Source organism: Gymnogyps californianus, chromosome 2 (genome assembly GCF_018139145.2).
Source record: "Gymnogyps californianus isolate 813 chromosome 2, ASM1813914v2, whole genome shotgun sequence".
NCBI lineage: Eukaryota > Metazoa > Chordata > Aves > Accipitriformes > Cathartidae > Gymnogyps > Gymnogyps californianus.
The window spans coordinates 81,311,037-81,332,201 of NC_059472.1; the positions used below are offsets into that span (position 1 = coordinate 81,311,037).

At 38.5% G+C, this 21,165-nt stretch overlaps 1 protein-coding gene across 1 annotated transcript in view; it reads left to right on the plus strand.

Moving 5' to 3' along the window:
- TRIO (trio Rho guanine nucleotide exchange factor) overlaps window positions 1-21,165 on the plus strand; it is a 263,091-nt gene that overhangs the window by 55,282 nt on the left and 186,644 nt on the right. Inside the window, 1 exon segment of the mRNA XM_050890693.1 lies at window positions 19,306-19,380. Within this exon segment, the coding sequence (XP_050746650.1) occupies window positions 19,306-19,380 (75 nt within the window).

Genomic DNA, 21,165 nt, shown 5'->3' on the forward strand with positions numbered 1-21,165 from the left:
CTTCTGCCATACAGAACAGCAGTGAGTAATATTCCAGGTTACAATGAGAGAGAAAAGACTGTCTTAATTCGGGGTCATCATCTTAAATGTCTTTGAGTTCTTTAAGCACCAAAGTGGCAATATCTAATTTAAAGCAAATAAGCATATTCCTTTTTCCTTGATGTAAGCTGGGTAACTTAGGTAATGCAGAGGCCAAATTTGAATTCAGCTTTTCCTGAAGCATTAAGACAACAGCCTGTGAATAAGGCTTAAGCTGTAGTCTGATAAGATGTGGCACTTCACCAGAGCTGTTGGGGAGTAGAGACGTTGAGTCAGTTTGCCTAGAAGTGCTCCAGTTACGGCCTGGATTTCTTGTGCTAGCACGTGTGTGCCCTGTGTCACTGTGACACACTGTCAGTCAGTCTTGGAAAATGGAAATTAAACTGAAATTGTTACATTGTTTTTAATATCTTTGTCAACCCAACTCAAATGAGCCAGTTTCTTTTAACTGAGTGCAGTAATCTCTCATACTGACAGCTGGCATTAAGAAGCTTAAATCCATAGGTCATATTATTATTCAGGTATGTTGGCTTTTTGATTAGAGATGATGAAATAATGGAGCATTAGATAACTTTAAGGTGAAATCAAGCAGAGCATTTTGTTCTTCTCCACTGTAATTTATCTTAGGTTTTATCATCTGGTGCTGTGGGCAGGAGTTGTTACTTACCCTACTAATGCTTAGTTTGTTCTTAATTAAATTGTTGATGTAGAGCATTATCTAAATCTGAGGTATGTGTTATGCTGAAATGATAAATTTATCAGACAGTTAATTGTTCAGGTTATTTGTTTATATCTGTAGAGCAGTAACTAGACAGAATATTGGGGTGTTGATGGGGGTTTTTTTAGTTTTGTTTTGGAAAGGATTTTCTAGTGTTTTAAGAGATCAGGGTAAACTTTAAATATATCACTTCAGTTTTAATTTTCTAATGCAGTGTGTATGTCAACTTTCATTTAGATCATGGCAATGTCTTCTTCAGGAGAATAAGCATTTCAGAAACTGGGATGTGGATGTTCAGGGATAATTGAAGGATTCTGTTTCATATAAATATAAGCAGAGATGAAATGATTAAGGAAATAATTCTAGATTTTGTTACATACTTATGTGGGATCTCCTTGCTAGCAAATTCCCATGTACACTGAAAATTTTATGTAACAAATGTTTATTATTGTACCATGATGGTTAGATAGTAGAATTCATAAAAACAAAGCATAGGATTAAGTTTACAGGTGATCCAAATACAAAAAAAAATTGCAGATCCTTGAAGTTGAGAGCTCTAAAGGTGGCAATAATAACTGCGAATTGCTAGTGAATGTCCATCTAGTGTTCAGCTTCTACAGTTGAAACAGTAGGCTTGTGTAAGATGAGTGGGCAGAGAGAAGGTTGACTGTTGAGTTTAAATTACATTGCATTGCATATTTCAGGTTTTGCCGTTTGTGGTGTACTATATGAAGGATGGCTTAAGTCCAGACACTCAAGTGGTGAACTCTGTTACTCAGTTTTATTGGAATGTCATTGCCTAAAGTACAAACATTAGAAAGTTCAGGTTATTAAACTGAAATTTTAAATAAGGAATTAGAAGCCTTATTTATAATCATTTGCTTGACATAGCTATTAATCTTTTATATATTTATCTTTTATTTGCAATAGTGGTCCTTTCTATTGTTGAGTTTTGCAGCTGCAAGATTTCTGGTGCATGACTCCAGACTTGTATGTAGCTGGGGAGGAGACTGTGTTTTTAAATTGTCTTCTGATCTGGGAACAGTTGCATCTGGGTATTACATAGGATTAAATAGCAATCATTGTCAAAGCCTATTTGGTAGTAAATTCAGGCAGAGCAACTGTTAAGCAAACTGGCAGTCAAGCAAACTGTACAGGCAGAAGATATGCATTGACAAAGATGACTTGGATTTTGAACATGTATTGTACCTTTTTTCATCTGACTGCTCAAACAAGACTAGTTGAAAAATGTTTTGACTTGGAAATAGAGCTGCTTGGAGAAGATAGAAACCTAGCAGTTGTGGAAACTATATCAAATTCACTGGGGTCTTGAACTCAAATCTGAGTTTTTTGAAATCAGGATTCGTTTTTCCTGATAAAGGGGTAAGGATTTAATTTGCTGTTGTCCCCAAGCATCATTTAGTTTATCCATTCTGTTGGCCACAGACATACTGAGCCTCTGGGGTATGAACAATGTGTTCTTATAAATGGGATACAAAACAAAAAACTGGTGTACTGATACTTCTGAATGGTAAGTCACTTGAATATTTCTTGAACTTTGTCTTGTCATGGCATGTTACTGTATAATATTCAAATTTAAATTGAATGTGTAGCTACAATATGGTAGAATCCTCTCTACTTGTATGTTAGTTAATGACCTTGTAAGATGGAGAAACAGAAAACATAGCTATGGTGGGTGAAGCTTGACAGTGCTTCTTGACAATGTGTCAAAGCAATTCTGTATTCTTTTACTCTCCAAATAGATGTGGGTAACACTTCATGTTTTAGCATGATGTAAGTGATAATGGCAGCTATGGTATTAAGTGTCAATCAAAATAGTGTGCTTGTAATATTAGTCATCTGCTGAAGGGAGCATAAATGCAGATACTGAGCTCATTATGAAGAAGGAATGCCTGTGGTGTGTTCAGGGCAAATAGCACTTCCAAGTAAATGAAGAAGATTCTGGAGATAAGGATGTACACAGATAAGCTAATGGCTGCCTGTGTCAAAATAGCATTGCTCACCTGACAACTATTCATTCAAAGACGATCTTTGAACCAGTAGCAACACAGTTGTTTTCTTACTCTAAAGCTGCTATGCTGGAGAGTGAAAATTCAGAGGATGGCATTGTAGCTGACTAGTGTAATGCAGTAATTCTGGCTTCTGTAATTTGATCCATAATCTCCAGTGGCTTTCCAACAAGTGCTCCTGTGTGCTTTAAGTTAGTTTTATTTTAATGCAGGGTTTCCATGATACTTCCCTTAAAAAAATCTTTATCTCTTTCTGGAAACAAGAAGGACCACTGATGATCTTTCCCAGCTGAAGACTTTAGTTGGCATATGACATACAATTAGCTTTGCTTGGGCTTGCCACAGTATGTTAAAATTCAAACTCACAGCTGAGCTTCTGATGTGTGGTACCCCTGAACAGAAATATATGGGTGCAGTTGGTCTATCTAACATAGCTCATCTTCTGTTTGTTTGATGGGCTGGAATTTCAGAACTGGATCAGCTCCATGGTCTGGTACTAGAGCCAGCTCATAGTCTTCACTAATATGCTTCTGTTCTACTATATAAGTGTGCAGAGATACCAGGCATGTGTTGAATAAGAAGATCATATTTTCTCTTGTTTTTTTGTTTGTAAGTTTAAGCATACAGGACTTTTTTTTTTTTTTTTTTTTAAGTCTGCATTATACATTTCTTTTACTGTATGATATATTGATTTAAATTAATTATAGGAAGTCACTTTGTTAGAAGTTCAGTAAGTTAAATGCTTTTTTTGGACTAAATACAGGCTCTCCTTTCAAGACTATTCCACAACTGAAATCATTGAACTGGTTTCTATGTACTTTACAAGTTCGTTAATTTAACTTGGGTTTTGGAAGAGAACTTTCAGAGTTTCATTCAGAGGTAAAATATTGACGGTTCCTTTAAACAATTTGTTTAGGTGCTTGTTTAAACACTAAATTGCATTTCTTTCATTTAAACATAGATCTGATTTAAGATAACTTCTTCAATCTTGGATTACTTTGTCAGCCTTAGAAAGTTGTTTTTTCTAAATTCAGTTGTGTGTCTTACAAATTCATTGTGTATCTGAGAGATTTTCATGGCTGTCACTATAAAAGTATCTTGTATTGTTTTTGCAAAATAGCTCTCCAGCCAGCTTGTTCAATGTTTTAAAGTTCATACCCTTTTGCTTTTGATGGAGCAGTGTGTTAGTAAGAAGGGTGCTTGTTGATGTCCCTGTGTCTTCATGTTAGAGATGCACGTACCCATGTGGATGGAGTGCCTTGATGTTGATTGATAACTGTCAAACAGCATTCTCTTAAGGAAGGCAAAGATGGGTATTTCAACTTACATTTTTTTTAACAATAGCCAAAACATGCAAAATCAGTTACAGATATTTGACTTACACGTGTAAGTCTGTATGCACTTGGCTTGAACAAAGGGTTGTTTTCTTTCGCCTTGTATGTAGCTCAGCTTCTGCCCTGCTTTAAATTTGTATTTGGGAGTCTGTGTACTTGCTTGTCTTGTGTGTTGGGTTGTGTTTGTGAAGAGAATCTTCCTGATAGAGCATGGTAGTTTTAATAGCCTTTCTTTTTTGAGGTCGTGGAAAATTCTATTTATATTGAAATTTTCCTGTATATCATTCTCTCTCCTCCCTAAAAATGAAACTTCCCTAAAATGTTTTTCTCCCAGATGACACGTCCATTTCAGTGGGAAGATACCTATTTGTTCAACTTTTTTTTTTTTTTTTTTTTTTTTTTTTAACCAGTTTGTCAGTGGACAGCTATACTTGATCAACGGGATTTAATGCATGGGAGCCTCTGTTCAGACTACTGACATGGTGGTGGTTAATCAAACTAAGAATCCCCAGCCTGCTTTTGGTAATTATCATAAAACTTTGACTTAAGCTGGCACTGCCACTAAAAGGCAGTGAATTATGCCCTTGATAGTGCAGTTGCATGGAACTTGACAGAACCCATTCCTCGGCTTTGGCTGTGTGCCAGTGCATGTGTGCACACATGTATACCCCCCCGCAATCATTTCATGAGCTATCAATAACTGTTTGCACAGATGTTTGTACCAGAAAATTAAAATGTCTTAGTTTCATCGTGGACTTCTGAGTTAGCACTTTGATTAAGGCTTAATGCTTAATAGTGAAGTATCTCGTTTTTGGAAAACTGTAAGTAAATACAAGTAACTTTCCTCTAGAACTTTATGGTTAGTCCACCAGCTGCCAGTATTTGCTTCCTGCCTACCCTAACTGTATCCTGTTGCATTAATATGTTCGATAGAAGGAGTTACAGTGCCTGGTATAATTAAGCCTTTAATTCAGTTGTGATCAGTTGGTAGGTACTGATAGACTAATAAGTAACAACAGTGGGCTAAGCTGGTAAAATGGAAGCCAACTGGAAAGTTTTACTTCCTATCTAGAGGCTCCGTAGCAATTCTTTCTTGCTATAATTGTAATCTAAGAGCGATTCAGGTTTTTTGGATAAAATATTCAAAGCAAATATTCAGTGGAGGTAAAGGGCTATTTCTCAGAATCATCAGCTATTTCAAACCTTAGTTCAACAAAAAAAAAGGAAATCACAATAAACTTGACTGTCACATTTAGTTGGAAGTCTTTGTGAGGAATCAAATTTTTCAATACCAGTATCTTTAATGTGGAATAGTATGCTCTAAACTGGAAAGATCAAAAAAAAAAAAAAAAATCTGGTAAGGTCAGGGAGCTTATATCCATAGAAAGTCATTGAGCCAAGAGCTCGAAGAATGATAGTTCAAAAAATCTGGACATAAGAATAGTCATTTCAAAAGTGATTTTAGTGGCAATCAATTACCCAAAGAGGTCAAAAGCAGGCCTTGTGTAAGGATGGGATTATCTCACATCTGCCAGCAACAGGGTGCTTTGGTAGGCAACTTAAGCTTCTGATATTGGCCCTGTCTGAGAAGCATTTTGGACTCATTCAAGGTGTTTTCTCATACATCCAAATAAACTTTAGCTTTTTTGATTTTGATTCTTAAATTAATTTTCTTTATAAAATGTTTACTTAATAACAACACTATCAAGAAAGCAAGTAGAGATGCTGTGTTATGGTGCTGTAACTTGGATCCTTAGCATCATCATGTGTATCGTTATTTCAAGCATAAGTGACAGAGTAAGTTGTGTTAGTTCAAAATTTTACTTTTTATGAGTCTCAAGTACTTCACGTTTGTTTTCCCCAGATGTTGAGATGGTAGTACAATTTTAAGTCTGCTTGGAAATCAGGGCAGTTTTGTTGCTGCTAACAGTATTAGCGTTCTGACAGAAATATATCCTGCTAGCTTGCTTGCAGCTCCTTCTTTGAAGAGTTACAAGCCATGGATTTTGTGTTTGGTGCTCAGTTACCGAATTCAGAACTAAGTTGGCATTGGAAACGTACTGATTTGAGCTAACTGGGATAAATTTGTATACAATTGATTTATGTATGGTAATGGTCTAAGTCTTGCTTCTGATCCTCGTGAGAACAGAAGTATACTGAGTCAAAGCATCTGCTGGAGGAAAGGGTCTCGAGACATGTCAAGCTGATGTACATATACTTCAGGTTCTGTTAAGTAACTTCTGAAGAGGACTAGTCCTCCTGATACATGTTGTTAAGAGTAAATGGATAGTAGATAAAATGCTCCATCTACTTTTATTACTCTTGTAGTCAAGTAGTGCCAATGAACTGACCTATCATTAGCACGAGCAGGGTTGATGCAGTGGTAGTGGGGATAAAGTATAACAGGAAAACTGCGTGCATAAAGGACTTAGAATGTTCTTGTATATCAAATGTACTAGGCGATGTTAGTCATATACGCTCGTTCTTAGTTCGGGAAGCATGAAGGGAGGCTGTTGTGATGTATCAGCTATCAAAACTTTTGCGGAAGTCTTTTATGGAGAAGTTGCAGTCCAGGTCTTGCAGTCTTCTAACCGGATGCTCTGTAACACAATGTTGGACTGAACATGCTTTCCCCTGTGCTGAGTCCAGAATACATCCATTATCTATACACTTTCAAATACCCAAATGACTTGTGCTGGAAAAGGACATGATACTACTTCATGTTCAAGCTTTCAATAGCTGCCAGGCTAAAAAGACTCAGTAAACCTCTGACATGACTTCATTTCTCAGGGTTTTTTTGTTTTTCTTTTAAATAATAGCAGGTATGAGCGTTTGGCAATTTGAATGGGATGTCAGGGTATTGGAGCTCAAAAGCATATAAGAATGCTGCCGCATGACTTGTCTACAACAAAAGTGGCTCTATACCAAAAGCACTTTAGTAGAGAATGCTTCTCATTTAATAATGTGTAAAAATAAAAATATTTGCCAAACTAAATAGTGTATCAATTGTTGCTGTGCTGTACTACTGCCATAAACTTGTGTTTTAACCTGATGAGATGGTGTAAGAGTTGGGGGAGAAAATAATAAAGATGAAAACAGCTAAAGGGAAATCTAATTTCACATTTGTTACTGTTCTACTCTGCAGAAGTTAGTATTTCTAATTAAGCTTGGTAGGTCATTTCAAAATACACCTATGGACTGCTAATTAGTTTTAAAGTTTAAAATCTTCAGAGACAACTTTGTGTATCTTTAATCATGTCAGGAACCGAAGACATGAAGGCAGAGGCATTTTTAAAATCTTACCTAGTGCTGTTAAAATACATCGTAGGCTTCTGAAGTAATGCATTCACATACATGCCAAAGTACATTACTGCTTTTTAATGCAATTAAAATGTTAGCTCCCATTGTTGTCTCAAAGAGCTTTTCCGGGAAATCACATGCATTTAGAATTTTGTGTAGAGTGAGTCAGTGTTGTAGAAGACCAACAAACCCATTTTAACTGAGCTTAAATTAGGTCGGTTTTGTGAACTTAATTAAAATATTATAACTTACAGTGCTTGAATCATTGTCGTTATCCTGATTTGCAGATGGCATCACATGGTATCTATACCATACTACATAACACTTGATAAGTCTGAGCATGTTCTTTAAAGGCATGGATCAGAGGTGCTAGAACATGCCCACGTGACGAATGCCCTCTATTGAAATAAAATAATACGGAAAACATTTTCTAGTGGTGGTATTTTGCAGGTAGTGTTACAGAGGCAGATGGCTGGATAGTTTGGCCATATAACATCTTTATATTGTCCATGTTCTAGAAGGCTGAAGAATAAAGCTGCTGGGTGAATACTTGCTGCCTGTGCTAACAGAAAAGTAACTGTCTGCACTTTCTTACTTTAATGAGTGCAATCAGGGTCCATAAATTTGATGTTAAAACTTTGAGCATGAAATAGTGGGAGCTCACAAGTATTTGTTAGACTGGATTTGTTCTGCTGGCAAGTAGTAGGAAGTAGTAAGTTGCAGTCAAGTTTAAATAGCTTTTGTCTAGTTTGGGCTGTAAAGTGAGCAAGGTTTTGTATGTGATTCTTTCAAAATTGAAGGAGAACTTGATTAGCACACTTGTGAGTATAATCCAGTGCCCCTACTTTCAAGTAACTGCTGTTCCAAAAGAAATTTGACACTATTTTAATAGATATCAATTGTTTGAATATGCACGTGAATATTAAAGCTACAGAAACAAACAGTTGGATATCTGAATGCTTTTGGAACATTATGTCTACAGGCTTCTGTCCTAAATAGCATTAGGAGCTGCTTGCTTTGTCTTGTCTGTCTCAATATTGCATATGCTACGTATCCTTAATAAAGATGAGTTTGAAGCTAATTTACTCATGACTTGAGGATAGGTGAGCTGGTGAGAAATTCTTCCCTGGTTTTGAGTGCTGAGTTTGGGAGTATGGTTCTGACCAGAGTCATGAAAGTGCACATGCTGCATTTATAGTAATGTGTATCCATTTACAGAAATGGATGAAAGTAAAGGCAAGATGTTAATCTTGTTTTCATTACAGTAACATAGAAGGAGCTGAGTAAGTGGAGTTTGTGGAGAACACCCAGCCTTGATTTAGGTTAACTGTGTGTACTTCAGTAGCTGTGTTAAATGTAGCTCTAATGAGATTCAGGCTGCTTGCCTTTGTCATCTGAAGGAAATAATCTGCTAGAACAAATTTGATAAATGAAGAACGAAACCCCCCTTTCTTAGTCATGACAATCTGCAAAATCCTTTCTGTTCATTCTCGAGTGAAATCCGTTCGCAAAGCAAAATGTGGTAAGGGTCTTTTTGTTTCTAGTGAAATTTGCCAGAGGGATCAAATGGGGAGGATTTTTGGCAGAGCGGGAGAGGAAGGTTTGCCTGACTTCAGATCGCTCATATTTCTGCCTCCGTAAGGTTTGGGGGGTGGATCCGGGGATGCAGTGTGTGGCAGCGCTCCTCCCGGGCTGAGCGATGGCTCAGCCCTGCACAAAGCTGATGATGTAATGTGTGCTGCTGCGAGTGTGGCGGTCATATGGGAGCCATGCTGTCACCGGCTTGCATGCAGATCAAGCTGTGCTGCACTGCTTCCCTACTGCCAAGCCCGTGCGTGGCTCATTTTTGTCTCGGTAGAGCGATTGCTTGTTCGCTTTCTTTGCCTTCTATTGTCTTAAACCTGTATTTTTAATTAACACGGCATGTGTGTTAAGAATACGTATGCACCTGCTCAGAGTAATTCAAGCTATAATTTCTAACGTAATCCTTGAGCAAATGAGACGGGTATTGGACATCTCTTTTGGCATTTCATGCTAATCTTGCTCTCCCTTTTAAAGGCAGGGAGGGAGGGAGACAGGTTGCTGTTAGCAACCGTTCGCATATTAAAAGTGAAATACCCAAGCTTTAATTCCCCTGTGGACTCCTGATCACTGTTCTTTTTTTTTTTTTTTTTTTTAAGAACTGGTTCATTCTAACCAGTAACATATGTTAATCAGTGTTTTAAATAAAATCAGCTCAGTAAAAAGATAAAAAAGGAGAGCAGGGAGAAGCTCTGATGTAAAACTTTATTTGCCCCCCTCTAAATGCTTCTTACAGTCACACATCTGAAGCTAAGGGCTGTATAAAAAAAGCTGCGGATGATTCTTTTTCTCTGTTGTTTGAATCAATATGAACTTGACGATTTTTATGGTGCGAGATGAAGAAAAGTGTCTCCCCCTTCCTACTCACGTTGATCTTTTGTATGTGCACTGTAATGTAGCAGAGAAGCTTGGATTCATCCTACACTTCCTGTGTCTCAGTGCTCTTAGAGCTCAAGCTCCTCACAGCTGCAAACTAATAAAACGGGAATTTGAAGGAATGAGCGCTGTGCACAAATCAAGTTATTTGACATACATCTTGTTGCAAACTGCTAGTTTTGCTACAGAAGGAATATAAAATGTCGTGCAAAAAAAGGGAGGAGGGGGAGGAAGGAGTATTCAACAAAAAAACAGTTGTTTTAAGTACTGATGTCTCCAAGTATGAACGTAACCTGGTCTAATTTTTGCATATGAATCTCCATAAGGTGACGAAAGTGTTGTGAAAATGTATGCATATTTTAAAAAAAAAAAAGGGGTGGAGAAAAGAAAAAAAAATAAAAAAATAAAACCAGTAAATGCCTAATCTTGGAGTCTATGAATGATAGGAAGCCCAAAAGCAGTACTTCGTGCTATAAAAAGGCATTTCTTCTGAAGAATATGCAGTCTGTTTTTTGGTATTTTTGATTGATTCTAGGGCTGATGGAAATAGTTCTTCCTATTGTTGCTCAGGATAAAACAATGCAGGACAACTTTTCAATCTGTTTTAACTTGCTTATTTTTACTGCCCTTGCTGTAGTCTTCATCAATTTCAGTGTGGAAAGAGATTTCTCCAGATGGTGGTTTGGAACAAGAGCCAAAGGACATGATCTAAAATGTTATGTTCCAGCTGTTGCTGCGCAGAATTTAGAAGCTACTGCCTTTCACTTGATCTGTGTTTTGAACAGAAAAATAAGTAAAATTGATTACAGACCTTGTTGTTAAAACAAATGCATGTTAAACCAATCTTTTATAGGAGACTGTATACCCTCCTGATAGCCCTGGCAGTGTAGACCCCTTAAGCCATGAGTGTCTGTAGCAACAGTCAACAGGGAGAGTATCTGACTGCAGTGAGAGCAGTGTGCTACTGCTGTATTTGAACACCACTACAAAAAGGTTTGCCACCTCAGCAGGGCAGTGAATTGGAGTATTGCAGCGCTTATAGATGGATGAGCAGTTCCCACCAAAACAAACCAACTCCCAACAATGTCAGTAGGACAGCAGGAACAGACTGAACATCTCGAATGAATAGATAAACTTAAGAACACAGTTCCCCTCACTTCAAAGGGGGGAAACTGGTCAGGTTTTGATTGTCTCATGTTAAGTTTCAATTGAAAAATAGACATGTTTACTTCTGGCTCGCACATTTCATAGGATCAAAGGGTAATTCAGGTTGGAAAGGACCTCACTACAAAATACAGATAACTCTAAGGTTCCTGTTACCCAATTAAAAGGAAATTGCACATTTTTAACAGTGATTTAGTATTTGGAGTTTTCTTCAACTTATATTCTTAAGACAGCTCTTCAACAAGTTTTGCGGCACACACCTGAGTTAGCTAGTTTCCCGGTAATTGCTCTTTCTTAAATGAGGAATAGATGAGTATGTAAGCTTCCAAGAAAAGAATGGTCACTCAGTGAATTTGATCTTGCCTGAGTATTTGCTGTCAGCTACACTAGTAGCTTTTTCTTGTTCCACATCCCTCTGTATGACATTGTGCTCCCCTCATAATTTATGGTCAGGAGAGGTGCATCCTGGTGTCAGGACAAACCACAGAGCTGTTAAAAATGGTGAGAGAGAACCTCTTACACTTAGCAAAAATGCCGAAAACTGAAAGTGGCTTAAAGAGCTAGTAACCTTCTAATGAATCTCATTTTCTTACTTCAAGGCAATTTCTAAGCTGTCCACTTCTGTGAGGTCCTGGTTGCCATGTGGTAGCACTGCATACCAGCTCGGTACTGGTGTGGTGCAATTCCCTGCAGCACGTATGGAGAATGCATAGGATGCAAAACAAAACAGGAAGAGGAGGGACATTTCTGTGAGCTATTGTGATTAAAGTGAGGGTTTGAAAGTGTGATGTTTTCTGATGAGTGGGTCTCGAGCCTTATGAGAGCCGAAGGGAGTCAAAAGCGTACTCACTTCATACTCCTGGAACTGCTTTAAATTCAGAACTGGGTTCTTAATGTTAAATTAATAGCTATTAGCTACAGTGAATACTTTGCTTCAGCTCATGACTGTGGCTGCTGGAACAACATTGAAATCATGCCCCTCTGGTTATAGGCCTCTAAGCTGTGTCCTTGTTGGAGTCACCTGGAGGCTTTAGAATCTGGACAGAGGAAAAGTGAATGAATAAATGATGAATGCCAAGGTTACTAATGCTACCCAGTGATCTCTATGTCATTTAAAAAAAACTGCTGATAGTTCCTCATTTACTCCTAAAAAGAAAGATGTATGGTCTTAAAGATGCCATGACAGGCATACTTAAATGTTAGTGTTCCTGAGATGAATAGCCATTATACCTTTTGAAACTGGTCATCTGCAAGCTCACAAAGCTTCAGAGAAGAGAAAAGAATTGCAGTCTTTGCCATAAATTCCCTGAATTCTCTTGCTTTGTTGCAATGTGAAAGATGGTGTGAGATTGCTGAGCAGCAATGAATATAGGCAATGTCTATAACGGGAAGCGATAACAGTGCAGTTGGTGAATTGACAGCTCTGATTGCTCTATGAATCCTTTACTTGCGTACAGAAGTATGAATTTATAGTTAAGCCTACCATAAAATTGAAATTGGCACTTAAAATACTTGAATTAAAATCAAGAAAAGCTATCAGTAATCCCATACATGCACTAACTTTACCTTTTACTTCCTTTGCCAACCCTTTGGGTTTTATTCTCAATTAGTGCTGGTTTTTGCCATTTTTTGCTTCATGAAAGTTCAGTTTTCTTTCTCGCCTTTACCTCAGTAGTCTGATTTCATTTGTAAACCCAAGAACTTGTGGAGTGCAGCAATCATTTTTTGCAAATCTGATTCAAGGAAAGAATCAAATGGTTTTACTGACTTAATCTGTACTGGTTTCTATGTAGTAACTTCAGAGTAAGGATATAAAAGGCTTCACAATGGCTGCTTGTGAATCTCCTCATATCTTGTTTAAAATTATTTTTTATGGAATAATACCGTCTTTAGAAATTTGCCCACTGTCCTATTTTAAAAACCTCTCCATGGCAAAATGGGAGAATAGGAACCTGCTTTGTGTTCTCTTTCTCTTTCTGGACACTTGAAAAACATGGGAGGTAGTGTATAAATTAACTTGCAGGTGAGGTTTATCATATACAATTGTTAACTGATAAGTAAAGTTGAATAAACCTATGGATTTCCAGGATTTAAAATCAATGTCATCATCTTGTGATATGGGGGAGGAAAAAGGGCAAATAATGAAACGTTAATCAGTCTAATAATGCACTAATTTTATTACATTTGAGCTTCTTTATTCCTTCTTTTGTTTTGGTTTTTTTTTTGCCTTTTTACTGAATTAACTAGAAGTCAATTTCTCTTGAAGTGTAGCTAGAATGGCCTTACAATTAAAGGGAGGAATAGCTCAGATTTCAGTTGTGTAGCTGATATCATTCATGCTGTGAAATAGAGGAAATGCTAAAGACAGCAACATCTTGGATTCTTTTTGCTTAAATGTTGACTAGCTACAGTTTTGAGATTTTTCTGTTCCAAGGTGAAGCTTAATCAACACAAAGGGACCAGTGGATGCAAGGAGCTGTGCAGAACAGTTTACAGTTCCTGCTGCCTTACCTAGATGCAGGAAGTTGTTGCTTGGCTAGGAAACGGTCTCTTGCCCACGCATAGAAGTTGTTTTATCTCTCATCTTCTACCAAATATTTCTTTCCACCTATGACTAACCTAAATGAGTCCAATTATTACCTAACTCCCTGATTACCTGAACTGTGGCATTAACGTAGCAGTTCTGGGTGCTGCTATCACAGATTCTATGTGGTTTTTTTTCCTTCCTATAGAACTTAGCATAGCATGTGGATTTTTGAGCAGAAGGCTATCAGAGCAGGTCCTTTGAAATGAAGAGAGTACTCTGTTGGAAGATAATTCACTGAAAGAGATTTCTCTGGTTCTGGATGGGACTTCTGTCAAAGAAGAGGTGGGGATTAGAAGGCTGGTGGTGGAGGGAGCAGCCTGGCAGATACGGCATTTGCTTACTGTCGATGGAGTCAGATGACACATGGAGTCATTCTTCTGAAGTCTGAAGAGAGCCTAAAGCGTTGATGTATTCTGGGTTGAGTCTGGCTTTTTTTGTTTGCGCCTGTGAAAAGGTCTTGGTTTTATGTTGCAAGGTGAAAAGCAGTTGCATTCTTAAGGGTGCGAGTTTTCAGGGTGAGAGCATTCCCTTTTTTTTGTGTTTTTTCTAGCCATGTTTCAGAAAAGTTTCAAGTCAGTTGTGTGTGATAGCAATGGATGAGTGCTTCATCAACCTCTTAGCAAAGAGATGCTGCTATTAGCCTTAATTTCCGAGTCTTTTTGCTGTCTTAATTTCTGTTTCTGTAATTTATGTTTGTTGCCATAACTGAACGATACACATCACTGAAGATACCTTCAAAGTAACAAAGACTTCTATGTTCCTGGAGCAGCGATGCATCTTTGGGGAAGCTGTTTCCAGCATTGTTTTGTATCGCAGTTCTTTAATCAAATTGTTAGCTTAAAAGATGTGTTTAAGGCAATTTTATCTGCTCCCTTTAATTGCGTGGCTGACTAGTTACTGATCATTGCAGTGCAAGATGATTAACAGAGTTACCTTGTTTCCTGTGTCTGAAGGATGCCTCAGCCTTAGACTAGTAGGGCATTTGTCTTGGATGCGTGAACTACCACACAGGGTACCCAGTTTCTGTTACTGCTCTAAAGGTGACTTGCTCACCGTATTTCGGTGCCTGTGGGAAGTTTCTGCAAGTTGGATACCCAGGGGAGCAGCAGAGTTGCAGGAATGCTGTAATTTCCAGGCAAAAGGGGCTCCCTTACACTGGGTTACTCTCCGGTCTCCAGGGCAGGCGGACATGCAGCTCTGCAGCCAGGTCTTCGCCGTGGGATTTGGGAACGCTTGCAGCCCAAGTGAGAGGGGGCTATCCTCGCCATTTGGGTAAAGGGCTCTCAGAAACCTCCTAGGGGTCATACCCCTAATCAGGAACACTGTCTTTTCATGAGTCTTTCAACTTGGATAAATTAATATATTGTAGCAAAATATCTCAGCTTCATACAGCGTGAGAAAAAGGATTAGTACAGACAATTTAGTTTGTTAAATTTGGGTGGCTGATGGTGTCTTCTGGCTCTGAAGTTGTGGGGGCAAAGAGGAGGAGGTGGTGTGTTTGTGGGAAAGACTTGTTAATTTTCCAGTGTACGCATCTGTATAAAAAGTTGAGGTGACTTTCTTTGGCTTCTTTCTTGTTTGCATGTTTTAAAGATCTTTAGTTGTGTGATACAATGCTTCAATAACTGCTCTGTGATAACAGACTCTGTTTTATTAGAAGACTGTATTGCTGTAACTCAGGGGACTGTGTAATTTTGAAAGGTTCACGGGGGGAAAAAAATCTCTTAAATTGAAATGGACTACTTGGTCGTGTGTTACTGAATCTACTAAAGTTGAATATTGATTAGCATGATTTGAGCTTCTTCCCTCTTGACTGTTAGTTAGGGAAAAGTGTCTGTATGATGTATGACACAACACAAGGGCATATATACTACCTATTAAAAATATAAAACTGCAAAATGAGTATTCCTTTAATAGTTATTGAAAATATCAAGGGTGGTTTTCCTGTTTAAGACTAAAATTATCTTTAAAAGATACTAGTGTAGGATATATTATTAAAAACACATTTTTAAAATAAAAATGCCTTAGGTCAACTGGATAGCGAAAGGATACCATAAGTATGTGCCATATATGCATGTACATCATGCTTTCAAAAGAGAAGCGTGTGCTGTGGGAATGAAAGCCTGTTTGTATTTCGTGCTTGCTAAGCTGTGTCATGCAGGCTTGGGTCGTGCTCTTCCATTGAGCTTGCCACGCTGGGAGTGGGTCTGCTGCTGACATCTCTGCTCGCTCCATCGCTGCCGTGGTGGGCTGCGCGGTGGGTGACGGGGCTGCGGGCACTGCAGCGGCACCGCGGTGGCAGAAGCTGCAGCCGGCCAGGGAAGGATGACATCACCTCCAGGAACATGTGATGCAGCCGGCTGGCGCGGAGGTTGCTGAGCTGTGTAGGGAGAGATTGGTGCAGATATTTATGGCATTTCATTTGAGTGCGGTAAATGCCTTTTAGTTTGTTTTTGGTTTTGGGTTTTTTTTTTTTTAATGAAATCCTCATAATTGCAAATGTTTTATGGTGCAGAGGCTTTAAAAAGGGGGGGGGGGGGAAGACCCACCCCAAGCCCTCAAGACCTGCCTATGTTGCTGTTTTTTTGTTTTATTATTGCTCTGTTGGAGATAAAAATTTGCTGCTTTCTTGCCGTATTCACCCTCTTTGCTCCCCAACATTCTTTCGTCAATTTTAATCCCACAGTCTTTTCAGTTAAGCTTTAACACTGCAGAACTGGAACAAAAATAGGCTGTTTAGAGCAGTCAGCCTTAAGGATATGCAGATCCGGAACATGAGCCAAGCACTAACGTATTTGCTAGGGTGTTTACCATGAGCAGCCCCTTAATAGTCAAAGAAATGTTAGCTAAATGTTTCTCGCTTCTTACATGCCACAGGCAAAGCAAAACGTGCAACTACTGTGCATCATCTGAGGTGAAGTAGTTTAAGGGCTTAGAAATCTGAGCAAGCAAGTTATGGTAACATCAGTATCTTGGGTAATTTTGAGCTAAGATAGACAGCAAAGTACAGCACTAGTTTCTGCATGCTTTTTAGGTGAGGAGAAAGAGTGTTCTACCTCTAAATTTACTATAAAGAAAAGGAATTGCCATGGTTGATGTGAAAGCTGAGCATGCTAAATTGGCATTAAGCTTATGGTGGGTAGCTCAAAGTACGTTAAAAAAAAATTTAACTCTGGAAGCGTGCCTGTATGCCTTAGCAGTCAACTGAAGTCCAAATATTTCAAGGTGGAAAAAGGTATTTGCTGTCTTTTTAGATGAGTTATTTAAGCCCAAGGTTTTTCTTAAAGTCTTGTTTAAAGCTTTAGTCCATACTAAATGAAAACTTCGTAGGAACAAAACTGTAGGCAGTTTCAGTAAAAGGTTGATAACCCATAGCGAGTACTCTGGAGGAAGGGATAATGCAAGATGTTCCTTTGGAGCTTAGACTCCTGAGAGTCTAAGCGCAAAAGTGAAATAATAAATAGCTGTGTCCCTCCGCTGCTTTGTCGATCTGGAGTTGCTGTGTAATTGCAAAATATTGTCCATCAGGTAGAGACCCTCCATGCAGCACGGTTACCCAAGGAACCAGTTTTCCTGATCTAGCCATTCTGAGAACGTGTATCGAATTTGGGGTTTGTTTTTCGTTTATGGTGTTCATGGAAAAACAGGCAACTAGCCAATGGCTGGAAGAGGATTTGTTTAGTTTTCTTTTGTTTGTAATCTGTTGGTGCTGAGACAGTGTCCTGGTTGAACACTTCAATTAGTGAACTGGAGGGACCCATTGCTGACAGACATTTGTCTAAATGCATTTTTTAAAAATCCCCGGTCATGGATAGTCCACAGTCTTCCACAGGCAATCTCGTGTGCTGCTTCACAGTTCTTTCCTTTACAAAACTTCCTACCATCTAAGGTAAACTTCTTGCTGTAATTCTAGCCAGCTGACTTTTGCCACCACTAGACTTCGTTTTGAGGACTGCTACCATGTCTCCCCTCAGTTCTTCAGACTAAACGGTGTCATTCAGTTTAGTCATTCCTCGTAGCTCATGACATGTAAACACCTGGCCATCTTTGTCCCTTGGGTGTTCTGTTTGGTGTGTCCTGGGTCTGTTTTGAAGGGTAGTGCCCATAACTAGATACTGTAGTGTCACAAAAATCTCAGTATTGCTGGCTGGAATAGAAAACCTGTGATGTGATTTACATATATGATGTCCTTATTTACAAATCTTATGTTATTTGATGACACCAGTATGATACCTTCAGGTTTTAGCTCTGAAGTGCACAGTTCTTTCATTAAAGCTCAGAGCCTGAGACCAAAGGACATGAAACATTTGGATATTTTTGAGGAGGAAGAGAAATGATGACTTCCCTGCTGGGCATCAGTGACAGCTTCTGCTGCCATCTCTAGAGGGATTGTGGCCCTTTTGCACAGAGGAAGAACAATATATTTTAGAAAAGACTGCCACGTACACCAGAGCTTGCTCTTGTAAGATTTCCCTGAAACTATAAATAAGAAGCTTATTTTACCTTCTAAATAGCTCAAACTGTTGCTTTTAAGGAACACAACTACTGTGTTGTAGCAGGCTTTTTGGACTGTCTTACTTAACAGCACTTCTGGGCTTCAACAGTGATACAGAAGTAAGTGCTTCCCACTTACCCCAGAAGAGGTACTTTCTTCAGAAATGAGATTTTTAAAAAAGCACATGAATCCAAAGAGACTGGGAAGGATCATACAGACAGTTAGTTGAAGTGTGGTAACAAAACCACCCAATTTTTGTAAGATGAACAAGATTGGCCCAAAAGGGACCCAATTCTGTATTGTGCAGGTCAATATGGAATATAAAGTCATAAATAAAATGCTCCCTAAATCTCCCTTATTAAAGAAGGGAGAAGTTTAGAAATGAGAATTAGATTTAGAAGTAAATTTAGATTTAGAAATGAGAATTAGAATTAGAAGGCCACAGAAATGTAATGGAAGTAGAGAGGAGGGACAAGCTGGTGATGTGCTGCTTTGCAACATTGACTGTAATCACTCACCTTGGGGACCATTTCAAACTCCATACGTGTATAGAGTTAACAGAACAAAATGTGCTCTCTTACAAAATGCTGCTTCTCTCAGGCAGCAGAAAAGACACAGTTGAGAGCTTTATCTCCCAATTCTGCTTACAGAAGTGACGTAAGGAAAGTTGCATGTAAATAGCATTGGGGTTTTTTGGTGGGTCTTTTTCTGTGGTGTTTTTTGGGGTTTGGGAATTTGGGGTGGTTTTTTTTTGGGGGGGGGGGGGGTTTTTGACTGGTAATTGTTCTAAAGGTGGCTACTCTTATTAGCTTGATACTACTCCTCTCTGCTGGAACCAAAAGTGAAAGTGGGATTTGGAATGCCTAAAAGCAACAGGATCCAACTGATAGTTTTTATTTACTGATGAAAAAGGCTAATTCCAGTATCCTGTTTTCTACCGAGGCTTGCTAACAGACCATGCTATTAGTGTTAAGCTAGTCAAAGTGATGACTTGTTCACTAATATATTTTAAAAGTTTAGGGGGTTTTTTGTAACTTTTTACTATAAAGTTATTTTAATTCCTGTAATCATAACATTCAGATTGTATTCCAAAGGCAAATGTTTTACAGTGCATTCATTAAATGTAGAAGTTGAGCTTGTCTGAATTTCTGACTAATTATCTTGTCTTCTACTTTTTTCAGGGTTTCGCAAAAATGATGAAATGAAGGCTATGGAAGTATTGCCAATTTTAAAGGAAAAAGTTGCATACCTTTCAGGTACAGTTATTTTCTTCTGTTGTGGAATGCATAACTGTGGTGTTAGTCACGTGTAAAATGGTATTTTAAATACTTCATATATCATTACAAAAGTCACGGAAAGCTAGGGTATCACCTCTTCCGGTTGGGTATCCCAAACATAACATGAGCATTGTGAAAGGATCTGTAATAAAGAAGATAGGTGTTTTGTTGAACATGGAACATACTGCTTGTTGTCGTCCTGGTCGTGTCCTGTTCCCCCCGCAGATGCAACCACATTATTTAGAACAACCTAGAAGCTGTACCGTAGTCGTATTTCTTCTCTTATTTCTGGTTCTTCTGCTGGAGAGTGTTACAGAGATGGCTTTGTTACTGGCCCATCTGAAGCACTGGAGAAATATCTCTGTTGCAGAGGTGAAATTTCAGTGCATATCTTTTGAAGCACACTTAATATCTTCATGGTGAAATGAGTTAGCATCTGATTTTAGCTATCTCCAACATACACCTTGAAGATGGTCGGTTACTTAACGAGGAATAGCAGAGGATTTAAAAGTGGGGTTTAGATAAATGAATATCACAACATATTCTATAGCTTAGTAAGTAACTTTACTTGATGGAATGATGGCTGAGGTTGCTTATTCTTGTGAACTGCATTTTGGTGTGACTTTCTGAAGTAAGTACTTCCAAATCTGTTGGGATTAAACAACATTATTCTCTTTGCCATAATCTTAGTGTCAAATGATTTAGAGGACAGTCTCATATTTGAAAGAGGTTTTTTTTGGATAAATAATTTGTCAAGAACTCCAAAAATAAAGCTCTTATCTGTAAATATTAAAACATACAAAATGATCCCTGAAATTGCACTCTTTAGAGATTTACTGTGCGTGGATGCTGATGCTTGCAAATACAGTGTGTAGTTCACAGTACTTCATCCTGTCCACTCTGCTGAGTCAAGTAGAGGTGTAAAGCAAAAAAGATATTTTTTTTTTTTAAAAGGTCCTGGCAACTGTAATGAATGATATAACAGACTGCCCAGAGTCAATTTCCCTGGTAGTGTGGGAACTCCCTATTCTTCTGCTTATGAATTGTAGTGCTGATGAAAGCTTGCTTAAAACTTCCCTCCCTTCAGAGGGAAAGAAGAGGAGGAAAGGGAGTTAAGCACAATATTTCAATCCCTCATTAATCTTTTTTGGACCTTGCTTTATGGCACTTAATGAAAATGTAGTCAGTTTCCATTCCAAAACCTCTGAATTTCCAGGTTGTCCAGAACTTAGTTTAGACCCCTTAGAAGGGATCTGAAAGATGATAGATGTTCCCTAATATTAATTTGTAAGCATATGGCATTCTCAAAAGGCATTAATTCAGTGAAAGTGAAGTGGGCCAAATGAAAGCTGAAGATAAATTTAAGGGGAGATGATGGATTATGAACCAGAGCAGATGAGGTGCAGGCAGGCAGAAGTGGTTGCCAACTTGCCTGTGTTAAGGTAGCGACTTCTGACAGAAGAATGGAGCAAACAGCTGTGGGCAGCAAGACTGGCCAGAACTGATCTGCCAAAATCCGTACTTTCACATTTCCATTGCAAGTGGAGCTCAAATGAAAGGAGATATATTAGTAGTGCAAGTGATTTAAAAAACAAAACAGAACAAACAACAACCCACAAGAAAACAAATAAACAAACCCCCTAACAAAACTACCACCGCCACTAGGGCTTAACCATTGTGGAGCTAGACCTGTCAAGCTTTATACCTGGGAACACAAAGGTAAGGAAGACTGTTGGATTACTGACTTACAGAGGCTTTCAATGT